The 18,684-nt window shown below is 35.8% G+C and overlaps 2 protein-coding genes across 2 annotated transcripts; both read left to right on the plus strand.

Annotated features, from left to right (window-relative positions):
- The first annotated feature begins 8,523 nt into the window (after positions 1-8,523).
- Positions 8,524-12,182, plus strand: LOC106053366 (collectin-11-like). The gene is made up of 3 exons (XM_056013566.1): positions 8,524-8,688; positions 10,058-10,234; positions 12,055-12,182. Exons 2-3 carry the CDS (start codon positions 10,060-10,062, stop codon positions 12,180-12,182), a joined length of 303 nt encoding a protein of 100 aa, XP_055869541.1. The 5' UTR covers positions 8,524-8,688; positions 10,058-10,059.
- A 2,919-nt stretch (positions 12,183-15,101) lies between these two features.
- Positions 15,102-18,599, plus strand: LOC129923420 (NADH dehydrogenase [ubiquinone] 1 beta subcomplex subunit 3-like). Its single transcript, XM_056014301.1, has 2 exons — positions 15,102-15,318; positions 18,195-18,599. The coding sequence occupies exons 1-2, from the start codon at positions 15,188-15,190 to the stop codon at positions 18,364-18,366; spliced, it is 303 nt and encodes a 100-aa protein (XP_055870276.1). The 5' UTR covers positions 15,102-15,187; the 3' UTR covers positions 18,367-18,599.
- Positions 18,600-18,684: the final 85 nt, after the last annotated feature.

An 18,684-nucleotide genomic window follows, 5' to 3' on the forward strand; every position in this document is an offset into this window, starting at 1 on the left:
CTAGCTCTGATAACTTTGGTCACTGAGATAATTAAGCCAATAATATGTCTGATAATCTATGCAACTTTGCGCAAACTTTTCCATTTATAGTTTATGGTTGGGATATGTTTCTTTAATTTATTAAAAACCTCTTGATATTAGACGAAGCATGGGCTCCATCAGTTGTTACACTTGCCATCTTGTGCCAAGTCAACTAAACACTTTTAACGCAGTTCTTCTTAGCATTAAATAAATACTGGTCTGAGTTTGTGTCTTTGACTGAATGTTTCGAAATATTGCCAATAAAAATAATTTTCGCATACTTTAAACTTTTTAGAATGACATGTAGAGACAATGTTTCTTGAGACTCTTCATCATTCGTGATAAGAATCAGATGTTTCAGTGTGGAACTAGATATTAAACATTATTTATTTGTAATATATTTGTATTTGTATGTATCAATTTGTGGGTACACCTGATTTCAATAGGTGTCCACCGAACGCATAAAACATGTTGATAAAGCCGTTGTTCGCAGGGTAGTCTATTTAAGTTGTCGTCTAACATATTCTGATAAGAAACAAAAAAGTGATTGAAGTTTAATCGTAACAGGATAGTGAAATACAAATGGGCAAAATGAATAAGTCTATCGGAACGAGGAAAATAATTACGGAGAGGAAGGGTTAATATGTACAGTACCACCATGGGAGACATGCGTCCGACCCGTGACCTCTGTGGAATGGTCAGTAGTGCTTCTATGCAGCCCAATCTGGTTATTTGTATATTTAAATCATTCCAGTTCAAAGAAAAATTAAGACCCTTTATGGAATAAATGTTTTTATTTGAAATTTGAAATAAGGCCTTAAGAAAACAGCGATACATTACACCTTAAGAAAATAGTGATACATTACACCTTAAGAAAATAGTGATACATTACACCTTAAGAAAATAGCGATACATTACACCTTAAGAAAATAGTGATACATTACACCTTAAGACAACGTTTCTTAAACTGTACGCCGAGCAAAAATATTCAAAAACGTTTTGAAGAAATTTCAAAACATCTCCGCTAACGCAATTCTTTTCGACTTTCTCATTTCAGGACGGTGGAATTTCTTTTACTCAATATATAATCCAAGGGTGTCCAACCTTTTGCTTCCGTAAGCTAATTTTTTTTTTCAATTCTGACTCAGATGCGCCACTTAAAATTGTACAAGTTTTAGGATGTGTACATATTTGGTTTGTTATACACATTTGTGTAGAGTAGAGGAGGGAAGAAAGAAAAAAAAATATATTTTATGTATTAAGTCTGTCTTTGTTTACATTTTTAATTTGCATTTTATAATTCTAATTTCTAGTCATGAAAAGCTTGAATAGGTAACATAAAAATTTCCTAAGCTAACGAAAAGTAAGTGGATACATATTCGAAAGTGTCAGTAATGTTAACAATTACACTAAACTGGCACCATTGTGTTCTACTTTTTATTTGGTCTAATTAGATTTATAAACATTTCAGTCAATTTGGGCGTCATAATTGCTAGTAAATTAAATTCCTGTGGAACTTTTTTTCTAGAAATAGGTTATTATCCTTTTTTTTCTGCGAACAGGCATGCTTTTTCTTTATTTTTTATCTCGGGGTGAAAAGCGCCACTTGTAATAGTGCAATGCCCCATAGGTTGGCCACCACTGGGTTAATCAGTCAGTCACTTTGCTACCACGTTTAATGTACATAATTCTTATCATACAAATAATAGACGCTCCTTCAATTACTACAAAGTGCAATATACGATCTATTCATTCATGCCAGATGGAGGAATCCCTAAGGACATCCTATATGGTGACCCAAGGTCCGCCCAAGTTAGTCATTATCTGCCCTATAGATCGCGAGCCAGTCCAAAAAGATTTAAGCTTGTCAAAAATAGTAATGATATCGCTCTCACTTGATGGGGAAAACGTTGTATCGTCTGCTTAAGCATTGACAACAGGTATTGGGCCAATTGAACTGTCTGCTCTAATAGATTCCAGTAGGGGTTCCAAACAAAGCGTGTAAGGAAATGGTGACAACGGACATTCCTGGCGTACTGACCTTTTCAAAGAAATACTCAAACTAAGGAAGTGATTTATTAACAATTTGCTTGTTTTGCTTTTATTTTAAATTCGGATTATTCTTTCCGTCATAATAACACACAAGACAGGCAGGTTAACGCATCATCGTTGAGCAGTCAAGGCTATTGAGGGGTTGTATATAATTCATGAGCATTTACACTATACAATGTAGTATACCTGCTGCAGTTCATCAATTCCTTTTCCGTTATGCACGTTTAAACCTATGCCTACTACTATCATTAACAAGTAAATTTTTAAATTTATTTAAAAGAAATAAATATGAAATAATATTAGTTTTTCTATTTTGAATATTTTGGATTTAAAAAAAAATCTTATTTCAATGTTATCGCAAATATTATACATTGCATTCACTAACTGTAGTGCTAAGATTATATATACTCGCTTGTGCCCCTATATCTGTTACTATGACTTTATAATTGATGAACTTCAGCGGGTATGTTGTAATGAAAAGTGTAAATGATCATGAACTATATACAATTTCTCAATAACCTTGCCTGTTCAACAGTATTATATGGTCTGGACGTGGATGGGTTAACCTGTTTGTCTTGTGTGTTAGTGGAAATGAAAGTATAATCTGAATAAACCACACACACAAAAATGTGATAAAAATATCATACATATAATAGAATCAGGGGAGAATTTCGTATTGTTATTGTTCCCCCACACTTGGTAAAAAAAAAAAAAAAGCAATTAAAAAAAAAAACGATTTAAACAAAAAAAAAAAAAAGAATTAGGTAACTGTCACTTATCTACCTTTCCTAGGCCCTTATCCATTCGACGATATTACTAAGTTAGTCTGGTGATAATTTTCTATACATGATCTTATATAATGTAATAATTCTCTTCGTCGCCCAACCATGCGGGGCACCACGCAAGCACGCCGAGTCTCTAACCCTGGATGAAAAAGTCATGGAAAGATAACTCTTTTATTTTTGCAAGTCGGACTAGAGTTATACCACGTAACTTTCGCGGCGACAGAGAGCGAGGCTCAAAAAAATTACAGATTGGCTATGATGCCCTTCTGCCTTCATATGTTTGTCAAATGTTTTGTTTGTAAAATGTTTTGTTTGTCAAATGTTTTGTTTGTAAAATGTTTGACATGTTTCGGATGTTCCTTCAGAGTTGAAGATACTTTACTTCCTAGTCCAAACCTACCGCAGGACGACGGGGATAGAAGCGGGCAGGGTTTGAACCCTCGACCATCGTTAACTTTAAATCCGAACGACAGTCCAGCGCGCAAACCGCACGACCAGGCAGCCATCCTTGTATGGGCGAGCGAAGCCCACTGCGGATGCCACAGACACCTTCACGGTTGTTCCAAGAATATCAATCGACATCCCCAAGACTAACGGATGAGGAATGTGCACAGGAGATGCCGCAGAAGTATCGAAGACTGCCCAACTCCATATCGATGCAAAACGCAAGCCCCATCCACAGTCGAACGAGGCTCTGGAACATTGGCTTTTCACATTGTTCTTTTTATCTTTTTTAGAATTCGTCCTACAAATACTAAGTTCGTAATAACAAGAGATTTTTTAACGCCCCTAGTAAGAAGAGAAGCAGCTTTAATCTGTCCAATAGGTCAAGCAGTAAACGACGTATTTGTTGTCACAGGGAGTCTCAAGCTTACGATTGCTACTTGAAAATTAGTACAGACCACCGACACACTTCCCAGTGCCGCTCCAGGTCCTCAAAACTGTCTACTGGTATCACGCAAGAAGGCGTTTAGCTTTAGACAGCTCAGACTCCCATAACCTGCAAATCATTTCAAAACAGTCCTTTCTCTAGAATCAACATGTTATCTACTACTCCTGTTGAACAGTGCTCTGATGCGCACCTTCAGCGCGGATACGCAGTTTTGAACTTATTGATAATAATAATAGTAATGATAATCCCCATTGTTATATCAACTGAGGAGATAATAACAACTGACCTCACAGGTGCCTTCAACATACCGTTAACTGAGAACATGTTGCCTGTCAGAGGGCGGTACTGCTGCAGACCTGCCACATCACCATAGAATTCCTCAGTGCAAACTGATAAAAGGACTACAATAAAATTGGTTTATCTTTAACGAAACTCGATCGTGGCAGCGCCAGAGAATGAATACTCATTCGCTTCTAACATAATAATAAATATAGCTTCTATATAGCGTAACTTTCATGTTTATAGCATGCTCAACTTTCTATGGTCCAATCTCATCAGTGGACCAGTGGGGGGAGGGGGTATAAGTTGTAAATCCTCACCAGGATTCGTTCTTGTCATAAATGTCTTTGTCTAAGTGCAGAGCCGGATTTGAGTATGTGGATGCCCCGGGGCAGATTTTTTGGAGAGACCCCTACTGTAGAATATTTGTGTTTATGCAAATAACAAACTAGTGTTTAGGAACTCCATTTATTACGTAAACACAAGCGGTGTTGCACTAACGCGATAGTGTGCAAATGTTCATATAATACCATTATGTTGCATCCACAGGTCTCCAGGGAGGCGGCTGATCAATTAGCTTAGAGCTAATACAACGCCTCTGATCAACAGGCGACTAAAGTTGAACTCTAATGACCTTATTAAATATTTATCTTATCTTTTAACTTGCAGACGACGAAGTATCGCGAGTACAATTAGTGACGGATATCGTAAATCATCGATCTTCGTCGATACCAACCAAAAAAACATAATGGGACAGGAATAATAGAATTACCATTCTTCTCACGATTATCGTTGGATCTAGGTATCAGGAGTACTAATGATTCGATGATGGAAAGTATTGACGATGCAGAAGTTCCAAAGATTATTTCCATCAAAGTTCAGGTATCCACAGTTTAAGTAAATTTGATCGACTTTTATTTGAAGGTTTGTGTGTGTGTGTGTATGTCTGTTGTTGTTTTAGAAAGAAACCTTGAGGACTAAACTAATTGTGTGAAATGCGAAGTTATTTCAAAGTCTCTATAATATTCGACAATTTCATACATGTCTGAAAAACTATATCTCTGGCCACTAGAGTGCATCCGGTGTACTAAATACAGGAAGTGTTGATAACCGAAGCTGTTTTTAAAAAGGTGTAGGATAATTTGTTTAGCACTGCAGAAAAAAAATGCAGAAAAAAAAAATCCTAATCACTTTCGTTGATAGCCTTTTTATTATTTTTATGTTAGAAATGAACGTGTAGTCATTCTCTGGCGCTGCCAGGGTCGAGTTTCGTTAAAGGGAAACAAAATTCATCGTAGTCCCTTTAACAGTTTCCACTGAGGAATTTTCTGGTGATGTGGTAGGCCTGCAGCAGTACCGCCCTCTGACAGGCAACGAAGATGTTCCTAGGAATGTTAAGGGCCTTGAAGGTGTCTGTGAGGTCAGTTGTTATTATCCCCTCGGTTGATATAACAATGGGGCTGAATGGGGCATATTGTTTTTTGGACAATTTCCATAGACGCTTAATCTCCAAGCCTAGGTTCCTATATTTTCTTTGTTTTTCTATCTCGGTTTTTCTTAAATTATGAGACAGTGGTACGGCGATATTGATAATGGTAGCGGTTTTTTCTTTTTTATCGATGAACAGCAGATCCGGGCGATTGAAATCTACCGTTTTGTCGGTCAGAATAGGCCTATCCCAGTACAGTAGATGTTCAGTAGACTCGAGAACCTCTTGCGGAGAGTATTTATAATAAAGGGGAGTGTCCTTACCGATCAATATGGAGGAAGCATTAGACTTTCACTCTATAACACAAAAACGTATTTACAAAACAATAAGGAACCCACTAGAAGTTACAGAATAAATGTGATACAAAAATTAATATGGCCAAGTATTGAGATGTAACATACATTAGCCTACAACTAAATTCTTTTTTTTTATTACAAAGCTGCAAGACAATGTGTCTGTCTGTTTGGCTGTCTGGTTAAAAATTTTCTTACTCGTTATTTCTCCCATACCCATTCTCGGATCAAGTTGAAACTTAGCACAGTTCTTCATTGAAAGGAGCGGTGGCTGAGTGATGAAGTGCTTGGATTCTGGACCTGGGTTCCTGGGTTGGAATCTCGGTGAAGACTGAAATTTTGAATTTTCTCTAAAGGATAAAGTCGCGTAACCAAAATTCCAATTTTCATCGAGATTCGAACCCTGGACCCAAGGTTCGGAAGCCAAGCGCTTAACCACTTTCATAACAAAATATTATTAGTTAATTTGTGTGTGTGTGTAGTGTTTGCTTAAACCTATTGTAGGATAATTGCCAGTGCTGGATTTACCAATAAGCAGTCATGGGCGTACTGGTTATATGGGCAACCGGGAAAATTCCCGGTGGGCCGATACCCATATGGGCTGGTGGGGTCGCTGAACGGGCCATTTTGAATAACTCTAAGTACCGTTAATTTGATTGGCACTCCTTTACCTTTTATAAAGAACTTCACAGATTTTACTGTGTAATACTAAACATATACTCTTGTATATATATTCTTCATGTATCTAGACGTATGCTTAAGCCTTTTAACAAGTGACTCGAATCAACATTCGATCACGACTCATTAATGATTTTAGACAATACAAGAATTAACTATTAACGTATTAAAATAATGGAGAACTCATGGATGTAAGTGTGGGAAACTAAAAATATGAACTCGACTTTGTGAGCGATGGAGGTGACAGCTAAGAGAGTTGTAATGACTTGAAATGGTTTGAACTGAAATTCAAAGAAGTACTATCGATTGACAGGGATTAGCGCTTTATCACTTCGCCACCGCGCCTGCAACTTGCCTTACAATGGGCCCATATCTCTAACAGCTTAGGGCCTCATCAAGTGCAAATCCGGCCCTAATTATCGCAAATAAGTGGCTAAATGGGATAGGAAGAGGTCAAGGGAAGACAAACTACATTAATGGCTTTTTTTGTTTTACTGCAGTAATTCAAAATCTTCAGAAATGAAGACAGTGTCTCTAAAATGTATGTGTCTTTGAGTCCTAAGCTTAAGTATTTATTAAACATGAAAGTTCTTTATTTATTTACAGAATCCTTCACTTGAGAATCTTTCCAAAAAACGAACATTTTATTTTGAGATGAGGCCAGTCAGAACTGTACAAGTTGGTGTGATAATAGTTCTACTAGTACATAGTACGTCAACACACACACACACACACAATGAAATAGGAAGGCATACACTCACACACATAGACTGACAGACAGACAGACAGACAGACAGATAGATAGATAGATAGATAGATAGATAGATAGATAGATAGATAGATAGACAGACAGACAGACAGACAGACAGACAGACAGACAGACAGACAGATAGATAGATAGATAGATAGATAGATAGATAGATAGATAGATAGATAGATAGATAGATAGATAGATAGATAGATAGATAGATAGATAGATAGGTTATCAGTTTTTAATTCTACACATCCCACATGTTGCAGACACTCTCAGCCAGGTGTCTTACGTCTACTTGCGGTTGTACTCTACCGGCTTTGCAAACGTCTGGTCTACTGGAGTGGACGTGCCCAGCAGAGATAAACTGGAATGCGCCGTGACCTGTCTGAATGAAACACTCTGTCAAAGTTTTTCTTATGACAAGTCTACTATGAAATGCAGTTTAGGTGATACTCAATTTATGTTCTCTTCTTAGGCTGTAAACTAATGGATTTCCTTTCTTCTGAGCACATCTTCATGATCTTATCTTAACTTCTTAATAATTACTGACGTTCCTTAAAAAGAAAAGATTATTACGTCCTAATCTAGTGCGTGTTAATTATAAACAGACTCTGCTACGTCAAATGTTAACTATCAAAATTTGTATAATTAAATTTTAATGAATTATTATCAAAACGTTTTTAAAAACGCATTCAAACAGTTTTTTTTTTTGTTTGTTTGACATGTTTCAGATGTTCCTTCAGTGGTGACGGTTAAGGTTCAAACCCGGGACCATTGTGTTAAAGTTCAGAGCGCATACCACACGACCTTGAAATGAAAAGCAAATTTATTTCATTTCTTAGCGTCTGAAGGAGGCTACATATATTATAAACCTTCTTTCCCACATATCCCCAAAAGAGATTGGACCAAAGTTCATGCTTTAAAAATGCAGGGGCGTAGCTAGGAATTTTCCATCGTTTGGAGGCCCGGGGGCTTCACATCTTTGTGGTGCCCCTGCATTTTGTGTAATATTAAATTTTTAATGTAAAAAACACTCATTTTCTCCCCCCCCCCCTTTTTAATTTGGATCCCGGGGGGATTTTCAAATTCTCCCCCCTCCTATCTCCACCCTAGCTACGCCACTGATAAAATAAAAGATATGCAAGTTTACAATAGCACATAATATGTTTGTCTTAACAATTCGTCTTATTTACAATTAATAGTTCAAACAAGCAAAGTGTTGAAAGAGTATATTTCTCCAGGTCGCTGCATCATCCCCTGGCCAAATGAGACCAGTGATTCTGTAGAACTTTACCAAACGCAGCAGGCGTCATGCTCCTCTGTTAGCACACAACAAGCTGGTCCCAACGATTTGTACAGGGTGTACACATCTGGAACAATAAGCGCCTGTCTATGGGTGTCTTCGACTCCGAAAAACATTACTGACGCCATAGCCGATTGCAGTGGTGAGATAAGTATATAGTGTATTACAATCGGGCATCTGATAGATGTAAGGGCTTATTGCAGTGGTGAGATAAGTATATAGTGTATTACAATCGGGCATCTGATAGGCGTAAGGGCTTATTGTGTAGATATAAAACATTTCTGTTTTTTTTTTTCTTTTGTATCATTTAAAGATTAAATTCTCTCTAGAAGTTTTGTAAACATAATTAGAATTATACTTTCTTTTTTTTTTTGGAATGATTTTCTCTATTTTTATATTCAGAAAAAGAGGAAATAGAAGATAGAGAGACCGGGGGTGGAGGAAGGATAGAGAGAAAAGAGAAAACATAGAGATTGGAGTTTTTATTTTCACACATCTGTATTTTCTATGTACACCAAGAGTAGAGCGGTGACTGAGTGCTTCAGCGTTATTTTTCCCACACTCAAAATCGGATAAAGTTGAAATTTTGTGCACGTGTATCTTTTATCTGACAAAACAGGAATCAATTTTAAAAAAAATTAACCAGTTAGTAAATTAATAATTTGTAATTAATTATTTTGGTATCAAAGAAGGGAAAGAAATTGTACTTGAATGATATGTAAGGGATAAGTCGAATTAGTCCACTTTCTACTTTGTAGAGAGAAATAGCTCGCCGCTTTAAAGTTTGAGACTAACAAGAGATGACTTAAAAACTTTCTATTTTCATAATAGCTTTGCTGGCACAGTGTTTAGTGCGTTGGCTAGAGGAGGATTGAATCCTCGAATTAGAATTGAGGACGTTCAACTTTTTTTTTTTTTATAAATGCCATTAAGATAAGCTATCACTTTAAAATTCATAATTGTTCCCAACTGGTCCAGACAAGTGATAGGATCATAGGGCATTGAGAAAGCTTATACCATGACATTGCGTTTAAGAATAACAATGAGTAAACATATTTCTATTCGCACAGATGTATTATTGTTAGTCTAGAGCTATTATGAATTAAATCAACTGACTGATCCAAACTAACTGATACAATTACACTTAATATAAGCTTTTTTTTAATTTATTTTTTTTTGTTACCAATGACAACTATTCTCTTGGTTTTGATACCGGAAACTTCAAAACTTACGAATTCAAATCCAAGGATCCCAATTTAAGTTGCTGGTTGTTTTTTTTTTTCAGACAGAGAAAAGGTGATGTCAATAAACTTATTCATTTCTGGGTGGGCTGTCTCAGGGCTGTCTGTAATGAAGTGTAGTGTACATCAGGGGCAGGTATGATGAGAGTGAATGTGTACCTACAAGAGAAGATCACTCTTGTTCTAACGTTGACTGTCAGCAGATGTTTAGGCTACATTTGTTTCACAGTTCACGGGTAGGCCTATATTATTGTGTTGTTGCTTCTTCAGCTATGGGATCTACTCTCATGTCCGTCAAATACCTAGAGAAACTGGACATCTTAAAGACGTATGTTACGTCCAGTGTCTACGTCGGTCTTGACGACACGGTCAAGGAGGGAACTTTCATCTGGCACGATGACGGAACAGTCTTGAACAGGGAACTGATGCTTCAGATCTTCAACTCAGGTAAATCTCATTTTGTTCACTTTGAAGGCACATTCCTCGTCCCATATGCTAGGACAAATTTGTACAAATACTCCTTCTTCCCTAGTGCTATTAGAGCATGGAATGGGTTGCCTGAGCTAGCCAGGAAAACCAGTGACTTGGCAGAATTTAAGTCATTGGTTAATATGCATGACTAAATGCATGACGCGTAGGACGTAATCATCTTCTTTTTTGAAGTAACGTCTGTATTATATAAGATAAGATAAGAAGACAGTAAAGTTCCCCCTTTCAGAACTTGCGATCTATATGGGGCAGATGATGTAAAGATCATGTTTCTATTGCTGACGGTTAACGAGGGTGTCATGTGGCCAACACCATTAGAGCTAGGTGGACTCAGAGGTGTCTTAAAAATCCCAAAGTTAAAAAATCACAACATTCACCGAGATTCGAACCCCGGACCTCTCGGTTTGGAAGCCAGGAGCTTTCCGCTCAGCCATCACGCCCCCTGTTCACTAATACTTAATCATTTTTTTCCCTTGGTTTAACGTTTTGTTTTTTTAATGAACTAATGAACTAATGAACTAATGCATTCATTTCTGAGCCCTCCAATGTAATATTGAATTGTTAAAAATTAGTTTATGAGCCTAGCAAACAAATGGTCACCAAAAGCGACTTTATCTGCGCTCAGACCTGCTTTCACGGCGCTACCCTGTTTAAGCCCTTTCTGAGATGTGGGTTAGGATGTAGTAATCTTTGGCTCTGTGGTAACATAAGAACCATGTTAAACAAACTATCCTGAATTCTCATCAAGAAATTATTGGCTAATAATGCTTCGCATTATTTCTGTCCTAAATTCGAACAATTTTTAACTTCCAGTGTGTGTGAAAAAAGGAGGCAAAAGTTTTTAAAAAAGAAACATTTCTATTAATTATGTTGAAAGATTAAGCACATGACTAGATTTCTATTATGCTAGTTTCTGACAAAATCAGCTGTTAATTAGGGCGCAATACTGGGTAACAACAACATTGAACAAGGGACATTACTCCCATAGGTACTGAGTAGCATAACCTATATAGCTCACTTACTAACTATTTCTTTTTCGCTTCGGTACATTACAAGATTGTATTATTTATAGGCAGGGCCGGCCCTAGCCATTGCGGGGCCCTATGCGAAACGGATTGCGCGGGGCCCTGTCCGGATAGGGATAAAGATAATACGTGAAAATCAACGTTTTTTTTTATTAGAAAATAAATTCCTCTTTGCATTTTACTCATTTTTTAGTAAGGACGAGCCTTGCGTGTAGCGAAGTCAACATTCTGTTTCCTACATAGATCTTAGATTATAATAATTTCAGTAAATTTCCAGGATTGTGTGTGTGTGTATTTGGAATTTTAGGAGGTTCAGTTATAATTGTTTGATTCAATAATTTACACCTAGAACTAGCGCGGGGCCTATGAAAGTGCGGGGCCCACTGCGGCCGCATAGGTTGCAGTGGCCTAGGGCCGGTCCTGCTTATAGGCGTTATTAAATATTTTTATCCATTGCAAGAACAGTTGTAATTTTTTTGGTGTATCCGGTGCAAAGAATAAAGGAAGTCACAATGAACTACGTTTTTTTTGTAAGTTATGTTATTTTTCTGCGCCTTTTTTTTTAGCATTACATAATCAAATCTTTTAGGCTTTTCCGTTTGTAGGTCAATTTATATCTATATATTTTTTGTGTTGGCAACACTGCAGCTCAATTTAACGTCCTTGACATTGTTAAGTTTATCGCCAAAAATCTCCAATATTGTATTTGATATACCATTTGCTAGTGTGTAGCCTTAATTTTTCTATTCACAGGTGAACCAAATAATAGCAACGGCAAAGAAGACTGCGTGAATTACGACATCGGATCGAAGCTCTTCAACGACATTGATTGTTCTGAGTTACGTAACTACGTGTGCGAAAAATCGTGTTTTTCTTTTTAATATCTAGAGCAGAAATATTGCATATGATTTTTCTAATGCAAAGAATAAAATTTTGTACTAAACAAATATACATAGTTCAGGGCATTATTATTTTTTTCATTGGAATCATAATGCTAACCTTTAGCAGAAAGCCTTACACGAAGTTTGCTTTGTGAGCAGGGTCGTTCTTATGGCGATTTTAACGATGGCTCCATTTGGACCACACGATGGCTCCAAATTGGACCACACGATGGCTCCAAATCGGACCACACGACAGGCCGGGGCCCCGTAATTTACATTATGCACATCACAATCAGTCATGGCTCTTGTCACAGGCTTTTAAAGATGTAGCACTTAAAGGGTTAACATACTTAGTGTATCGTACGATTGACGTTAACTTTAATTAACCCGCAGGTGACTATTGCATTTGACTTGCTTCCTATGCATGTGTGTTGTAATCCATTTAATTAACTGAGCCCCGCAATTCGTAAGGATGGACCTGTACATCAAGGATGATAACTCATCAAGCAGAAAGCCTTACATGAGGTGTCGTTTGTTAGCAGGGCCGACCTTAGGCCGATTTTACCGATAGCTCCAAATTGGGCCCCGCAATTTTGCATTTTGCACATCACTATCAGACATGGCTCTTGTCACAGGCGTTTAAAAGGGTCTTACCAAGCCACCGTAATTTAGCACTCGCGACCGAAGTGGAGGATTTTACTCAGACGCTAGGTATGGAACGGCTCTACGACAATTCGTTCGCTGACAATTCATTCACCGATAAATTGTTCACGACTTTTCGTTCACGCGACAATTCGTTCACCAGACATTCCGTTCACCCGACAATTCATTCACGAGACATTTCGTTCGCGAGACTATTCGTCCACCCGACATATCGCTCAACGACAATTCGCTCACAGACAACTTGTTCACCGACAACTTGTTTTGCGTGATGCATTTATGTCGCCACACAGATCGAGAATTTCTGGTTTCCTAGACCCAATAAGAGTAATTAGCTCTCAAAAAAAAAGGTCATTGCTAACCATGTTTGTAAACCAGGATAAAAGCTGCATCCATTTTGTTATCTCTATAAATAAACGCATTTGCTGATAATTTTAACAATGTTTACAAGACATCCCATTACGTTTCTCCTCTTTCTGGCTTGATCACGTCTCAAATTAATCGGATTTTTTTTAAATTACAAAGGAGTTTGTGTTACCACAAAAACTAACAGGCGGCCCCCTGACGGATCATCTCATGGATAAGAAATATTCAAGCCAAAATTTTACTTTATTAGGAAGTCACTGTAACCTAGAGATCTTGTAACATGATGTAAATGAAGCTAATACTTTTTCTGCGTAGGCCTAACCAATAATGCAAAACCTGCAATATAAAACCACTCAATGTGTTCGAATAACCTTTTTTTTTAGACAGTAGATGTGTCTGTTTGTGTGTGTGTGTGTGTGGGGGGAAGGGCTTACTTAGGTAATTTACATCAAGGCATAAGTGTGATTAAAAAAAAACACTGTTTCATTAAATATATTCTAGAATGTGACATCGTCTTTTGAAAAAAAAAAGATTTTTTATTATACACCGCCTCCACTATACTTTAAATTCGACATTAATTGCTTTTGCAAAATAAATAAATAAATAAAAGAATAAATATCTAGATGTGTGTAACCCCTTTAGTGACCGGGTCTATACGTTTCAGATAAAGGAACCAAACCTGAAATACTGACCAGAATTGCACAGTACCGTCCACAGCAGCAATAGAAAAAAGGCAAAACAATATGGAAAAACAAAAAGCCTTCAATATTAGAATCAGACTGATGTGCTCCGTGGTCATGGCCACAGTCTTATTTGCTTGCGATTCTAGCACGCTGACTGCAGAACCAGAGAGAAGAATCCTAGCAATAAAATTGAGATGCTACAGAAAGATCCTAGGTATAACATACAAAGACCGCATCACAAACAAAGAGATTAGAAACAGGATTATAGCGGCAATATAAGGTCCCACGGTAACCTGGTAACTATATATATATAATAGACTATATACTGTAAACAAAATAAAAACAACAACAAAAAAAAAAAAAGCAAACTGACTGAAACTTTATGGTCATAGCACAATGTCCTCGCGGCTCGCTAAGAAATTCCTTCAAGGAACAATGCCAGATAAAAAAACAACAACAACAGAGAAAGCGATAGACAACATAAAAGAATGGACATGGTTATTTAGACTTAGAAGACGATGCGCAAAGTTTTCCTGAGCATATGAAATATAAAAGTTATTTCAAACTAAGAAGATGATTTTATGTCCTATTCGTGTTCCTAATCTAGTAATGCATGTTAATCAATGAATTAAATTCTGCGAAGTCATTTGATTTTCCTGGCTGACTCAGGCAACCCATTACGATGCTCTAATATCACTAGGAAAGAATTAAGGAGCATTTGTACAAATTTGTCCTAGAATATGGAACAAGGAATGTGTTTTATCTTCGAGTTTTTCTGAGTATTTTATTAGGTTTTTGTTTTTGTATTTGAAGATTATGGCTCAGTGTTTTATGTATAATTGCTACTTTACTTTTGTGTCTTCTCTTCTAAAGGCTTTCTAAATTTAGTGATTTTACTAAAAGTGTTAATCTAATCAAATGTGAATATTCGTTTGTTATGAATATCACTGATCCTTTTTGTGTCTGTTCTAGTTTCTTTATGTTTTCTTGATTAATGTATTCAACTCTTGAATCAATAATGACTCAATAATGCCTTACAAATTTCTAGGAAAATCGATAGAGTACATCCACGGTACGCGTCCATATTCCTGAATGTTTGATGAAGTTCTGCTTTGAATAGAGATATAGTAAAAATGCGAATAGAAAATATGTCAATCTATGATCTGGGTATTTCTTACAAATCTAAGTTGAAACATAGAGAACAAAGTAGTCGACGAAACAATATTTTATTTCTCTCAGAGGTCAGTCAACAAACTGACAATACAAACAATCTCATACTCTATTTTCTCTGAAACAATGGGTGGAGGTGGTGGACATGCTCCTCATGAGGTACCAGATTGGAAGATCTATAAGGCAGAAGGAATACCAGAACTAGATCGCCTTCAGAAAAGATTGGGAGCTTTAGGTTTAAAGGATCCTTGGATACGGTCAGTCTTCCTGAAGACATTTTTAATGAAATTAATCATAATTAATGTTAGGATTGTTACTCATTCACTCATTGTATTTGTTACAATTTGTAACATTGTAACTGTTAGTGTTACTCAGTTACATTCATCATTGTAACAAGTAACATGCAAGTAACATGACTAACATGATTGTTGACATGATTATCATGATAATCATTTTAAACTTAGTTAGACTTAGATCTAGATCTAATTGTAGGGATGTGAAATAAAAAAATTATCTTTGAAAAAACAATTTTTCGTTAGTACATCATTAAAATACATTGAAAGAACTTTCCAATGGTGTATAAATTATGAATGTAGGTTAAACAGTTAGAAAGTTATGATTTTTTTTGTGGCGTTTTGACCTAACATTGGTTGACATGGAACACTGATGATGAGAGCGTCTAGCTTGCTCAGCCCGCGAGACACACCCCCCGCTCAAAATGTTAAAAAGTTGGAATTGAGTTGCGTAGACGATAGATCTACTTATTAAATAAGAAATTTAATAGTAGATCTAGTATTCGTAGTAAATTTCTCGCTCACAATTCTGATTTCATTTATATTTATGAACTTCACTTGTTTAGAACGTAAATATTGATGAAATAAACAATTATCGGGTCTAGAGCTACAAGAAATGTCAAGGGGTGTGGACAAAATGGCGGCTTTGTAATGGCAGAAAATAACCAAATATTTAAAAAGTGGGATCAAAATCGTCTGAAACAATATTTTTCAAATGCGCTTTAAAATTAAAAAAAAAATAGAAGAAATAAATTAAACTCTTTAAAAGCTTTTTAGACCTATACATAATTGCTATATCTACTAGCCTAGGCAAGATTTAAGTCTTAAAATAGTTTAGTTTTCAAAAAAAGTAAAAAATAAAAAATCCCATAGGGAGCAGTGCAAATTTATATAATCGATAACAATTGAAGAAATAAAGGTATCGTGATAAAACTTGGCAGAAATATGGCCAGATATATTTTCTATTAGTACAAAAAAAAATCAGCTTTTAAAATGTTACCTGAAATGAGTATCAGTAAAAAGAAAAATACATATACTTTCAAGTAAAAAAAAGTAAGAAAATACATATTTTTTTTTAAAGTCCACATGAAAAAAGTGTTCCTCAATATAAAATGTATCCATATTCACCTCTTATAGCCACGATTACAATGGATTTAAAATCATAATCGATTTCAATTAAGGCCTATGTACAGAAAGTAAGAAAAAAACGATCTCAAAATTTGATGCCATTTTTTAACTTCCGGTCTTACGGATTTTCACATAGCTACTAATTGACTTAAAACTTTTTTTTCTCACTTTTCAAGTTCTCAACTTGTCTCAAGTTTCTATTATTACTCAACTTTAATAATAAGTTGAATAACATTAGATCTATAGGTATTACTAGTATTAGTTTACGCGACTAGAACCGCTAAATCACTAAATCAGGTTTCTCTTATATTTGAAGTTTAAGAGTATAGATTAGTATTTTGCCTGAGCCCTGAAGACCTTGTATATGGCCATAGATTTTAGCGTTTTTTTTACTAGTATAGTCTAGAGATCTAGTCTAGTACTAGTAGATTTTTGTTAGTCTAGCCTGAAACTAGACCTAGATCTAGATCTTTCTAGATTTAGATTTTGAAGAGCTAGATTCTAAATAAATTATATCTGATCTGTTAATTTACTAAAAGTTAAAGAAGGTAGCCATCGTGGCCAATTAATTATTGCTATATGTACACTTTGATTTGGAAAATCATAGTTTCTGCTGTATACTATGTTAATATGTGTATATTTATGGGGCTTGTGATAGTAATTGAAACATGAGATGTGTGGTTCAACTGGTATGAAGTATCAATCATGAAGAAATAAAATGCTATTTATAATTCTTTTTTAGAAATATTTTTTTGATTAAAAAACAGACATCTTTAACAATGTCAACCACCATTCACACTTTCTCATACCGGTACTTTGCATTATCACATGTGAAATCATTTTCATGCTGGGCCCAATCTTTTAACCAGACTCAATGAACATAAATGATTAACAATCAGGGGTAATGTGTATATTATGTCATTCACAAATTTTATGCAAATTTTGGTTACCATATTAAAAGAAGCGCCATTTTCTTATATTATGGATACTATTTTAGTGTTTGTGTTGCTTAATATAGTAATATTATTTATAATTTAATGTAACATAAAAGTAAGCAAGATTATATTCACCATTTAAAATTAAATAAGGTAATTAGTAAAACATACTTTCTGAGGTGTGCTTACATTTACTTTATAAATTTTGTTCCTTTTTAAAAGGCATTTCTATATTAGGAAATTGTTGGGGTTTTTTTTCTAAATATCTCTGTTAATACTTTAAACAATAAAGGCAAATTGAGGCATGCATTAAGTTTCTAAAAAAAAACAACCATTATTTACAGGATTATAAAATAAGTGCCTCAATAGTGTATATTTTATAGCTAATCTGTAGAGATGGAACACATACTATAGACAAAACACCATGACGCATGGAAAAAAAAGTAAAGTACTCCTTTCAGACCTTGTGATCTATATGGCAGATGATTAAGGGTCATCTTTTTTTTAATGTCTGATGAGGGTGTCATCTGGCCAGCACAATGACCAACCGCCTTTTCTTTCCCCAACTAATTATAGTTGGGTCGACTCAGTATGCCCTAAAAATTCAGAACCCCATTCTTCACTTGAACCTGAGACCCCTCATTATGGAAGCCAAGCGCTTTATCACTTGGACCTCTTGCCTACATCCTTGTTTTTAGGATCAGTTGATAACTGTAAGTGTGTGTGGTGGGTAACTTAGTTCAAATAATTAACTAAAATTTTGCTTTTCTATTACAGTAATGAAGTTTGGCGTTTCCACCCATCTGTTAATGGAACAACCAGCTGGGGGATCATCGCTCTACGTAGAACTTTCCGAGGATTTGGAATAGCAGTTGCTGCATTGGCTGTCACAATAGCCTTCGACAAATTAACAAACAAAGGCAAAACAGATGACCATGGTCACCATTAAAGAATCTTGAGACTTCAATGAACTATTTAACTATGTCAATGACTTGCTGATGTGCAGAACAGTGATTATAGGAAAACAAAAAACATTCATTCTTTTGTACTAGTTGTGAGTGGCCTGCTAAGATGATTTGTGTTTCTAAAATGTATGCGACTAGAGTATACTCCATGAAATGTAAAGTATTTATCATTGGATTACTTTCTAAATTTGGTTAAGATTAAAAATGGTGTTTTTAATTCTTGTTTGTTTTTTTTCTTTCCTATAAGATTACAGCAAAAGAACCTTTCTTTTATAAAGCCACTTTGCACATAATTTCAAAAT

This window comes from Biomphalaria glabrata, chromosome 16 (assembly GCF_947242115.1).
Source record: "Biomphalaria glabrata chromosome 16, xgBioGlab47.1, whole genome shotgun sequence".
NCBI classification, from domain to species: Eukaryota; Metazoa; Mollusca; class Gastropoda; family Planorbidae; genus Biomphalaria; species Biomphalaria glabrata.

Bases quoted from the DNA above. Each gene is read 5' to 3' on its own strand.
- LOC129923420 (XM_056014301.1), top strand. From the start codon at position 15,188: ATGGGTGGAGGTGGTGGACATGCTCCTCATGAGGTACCAGATTGGAAG. The intron at 15,319-18,194 runs GTCAGTCTTCCT...TTTCTATTACAG, and splicing joins TTAAAGGATCCTTGGATACG to TAATGAAGTTTGGCGTTTCC.
- LOC106053366 (XM_056013566.1), top strand. From the start codon at position 10,060: ATGGGATCTACTCTCATGTCCGTCAAATACCTAGAGAAACTGGACATC. The intron at 10,235-12,054 runs GTAAATCTCATT...TTCTATTCACAG, and splicing joins GCTTCAGATCTTCAACTCAG to GTGAACCAAATAATAGCAAC.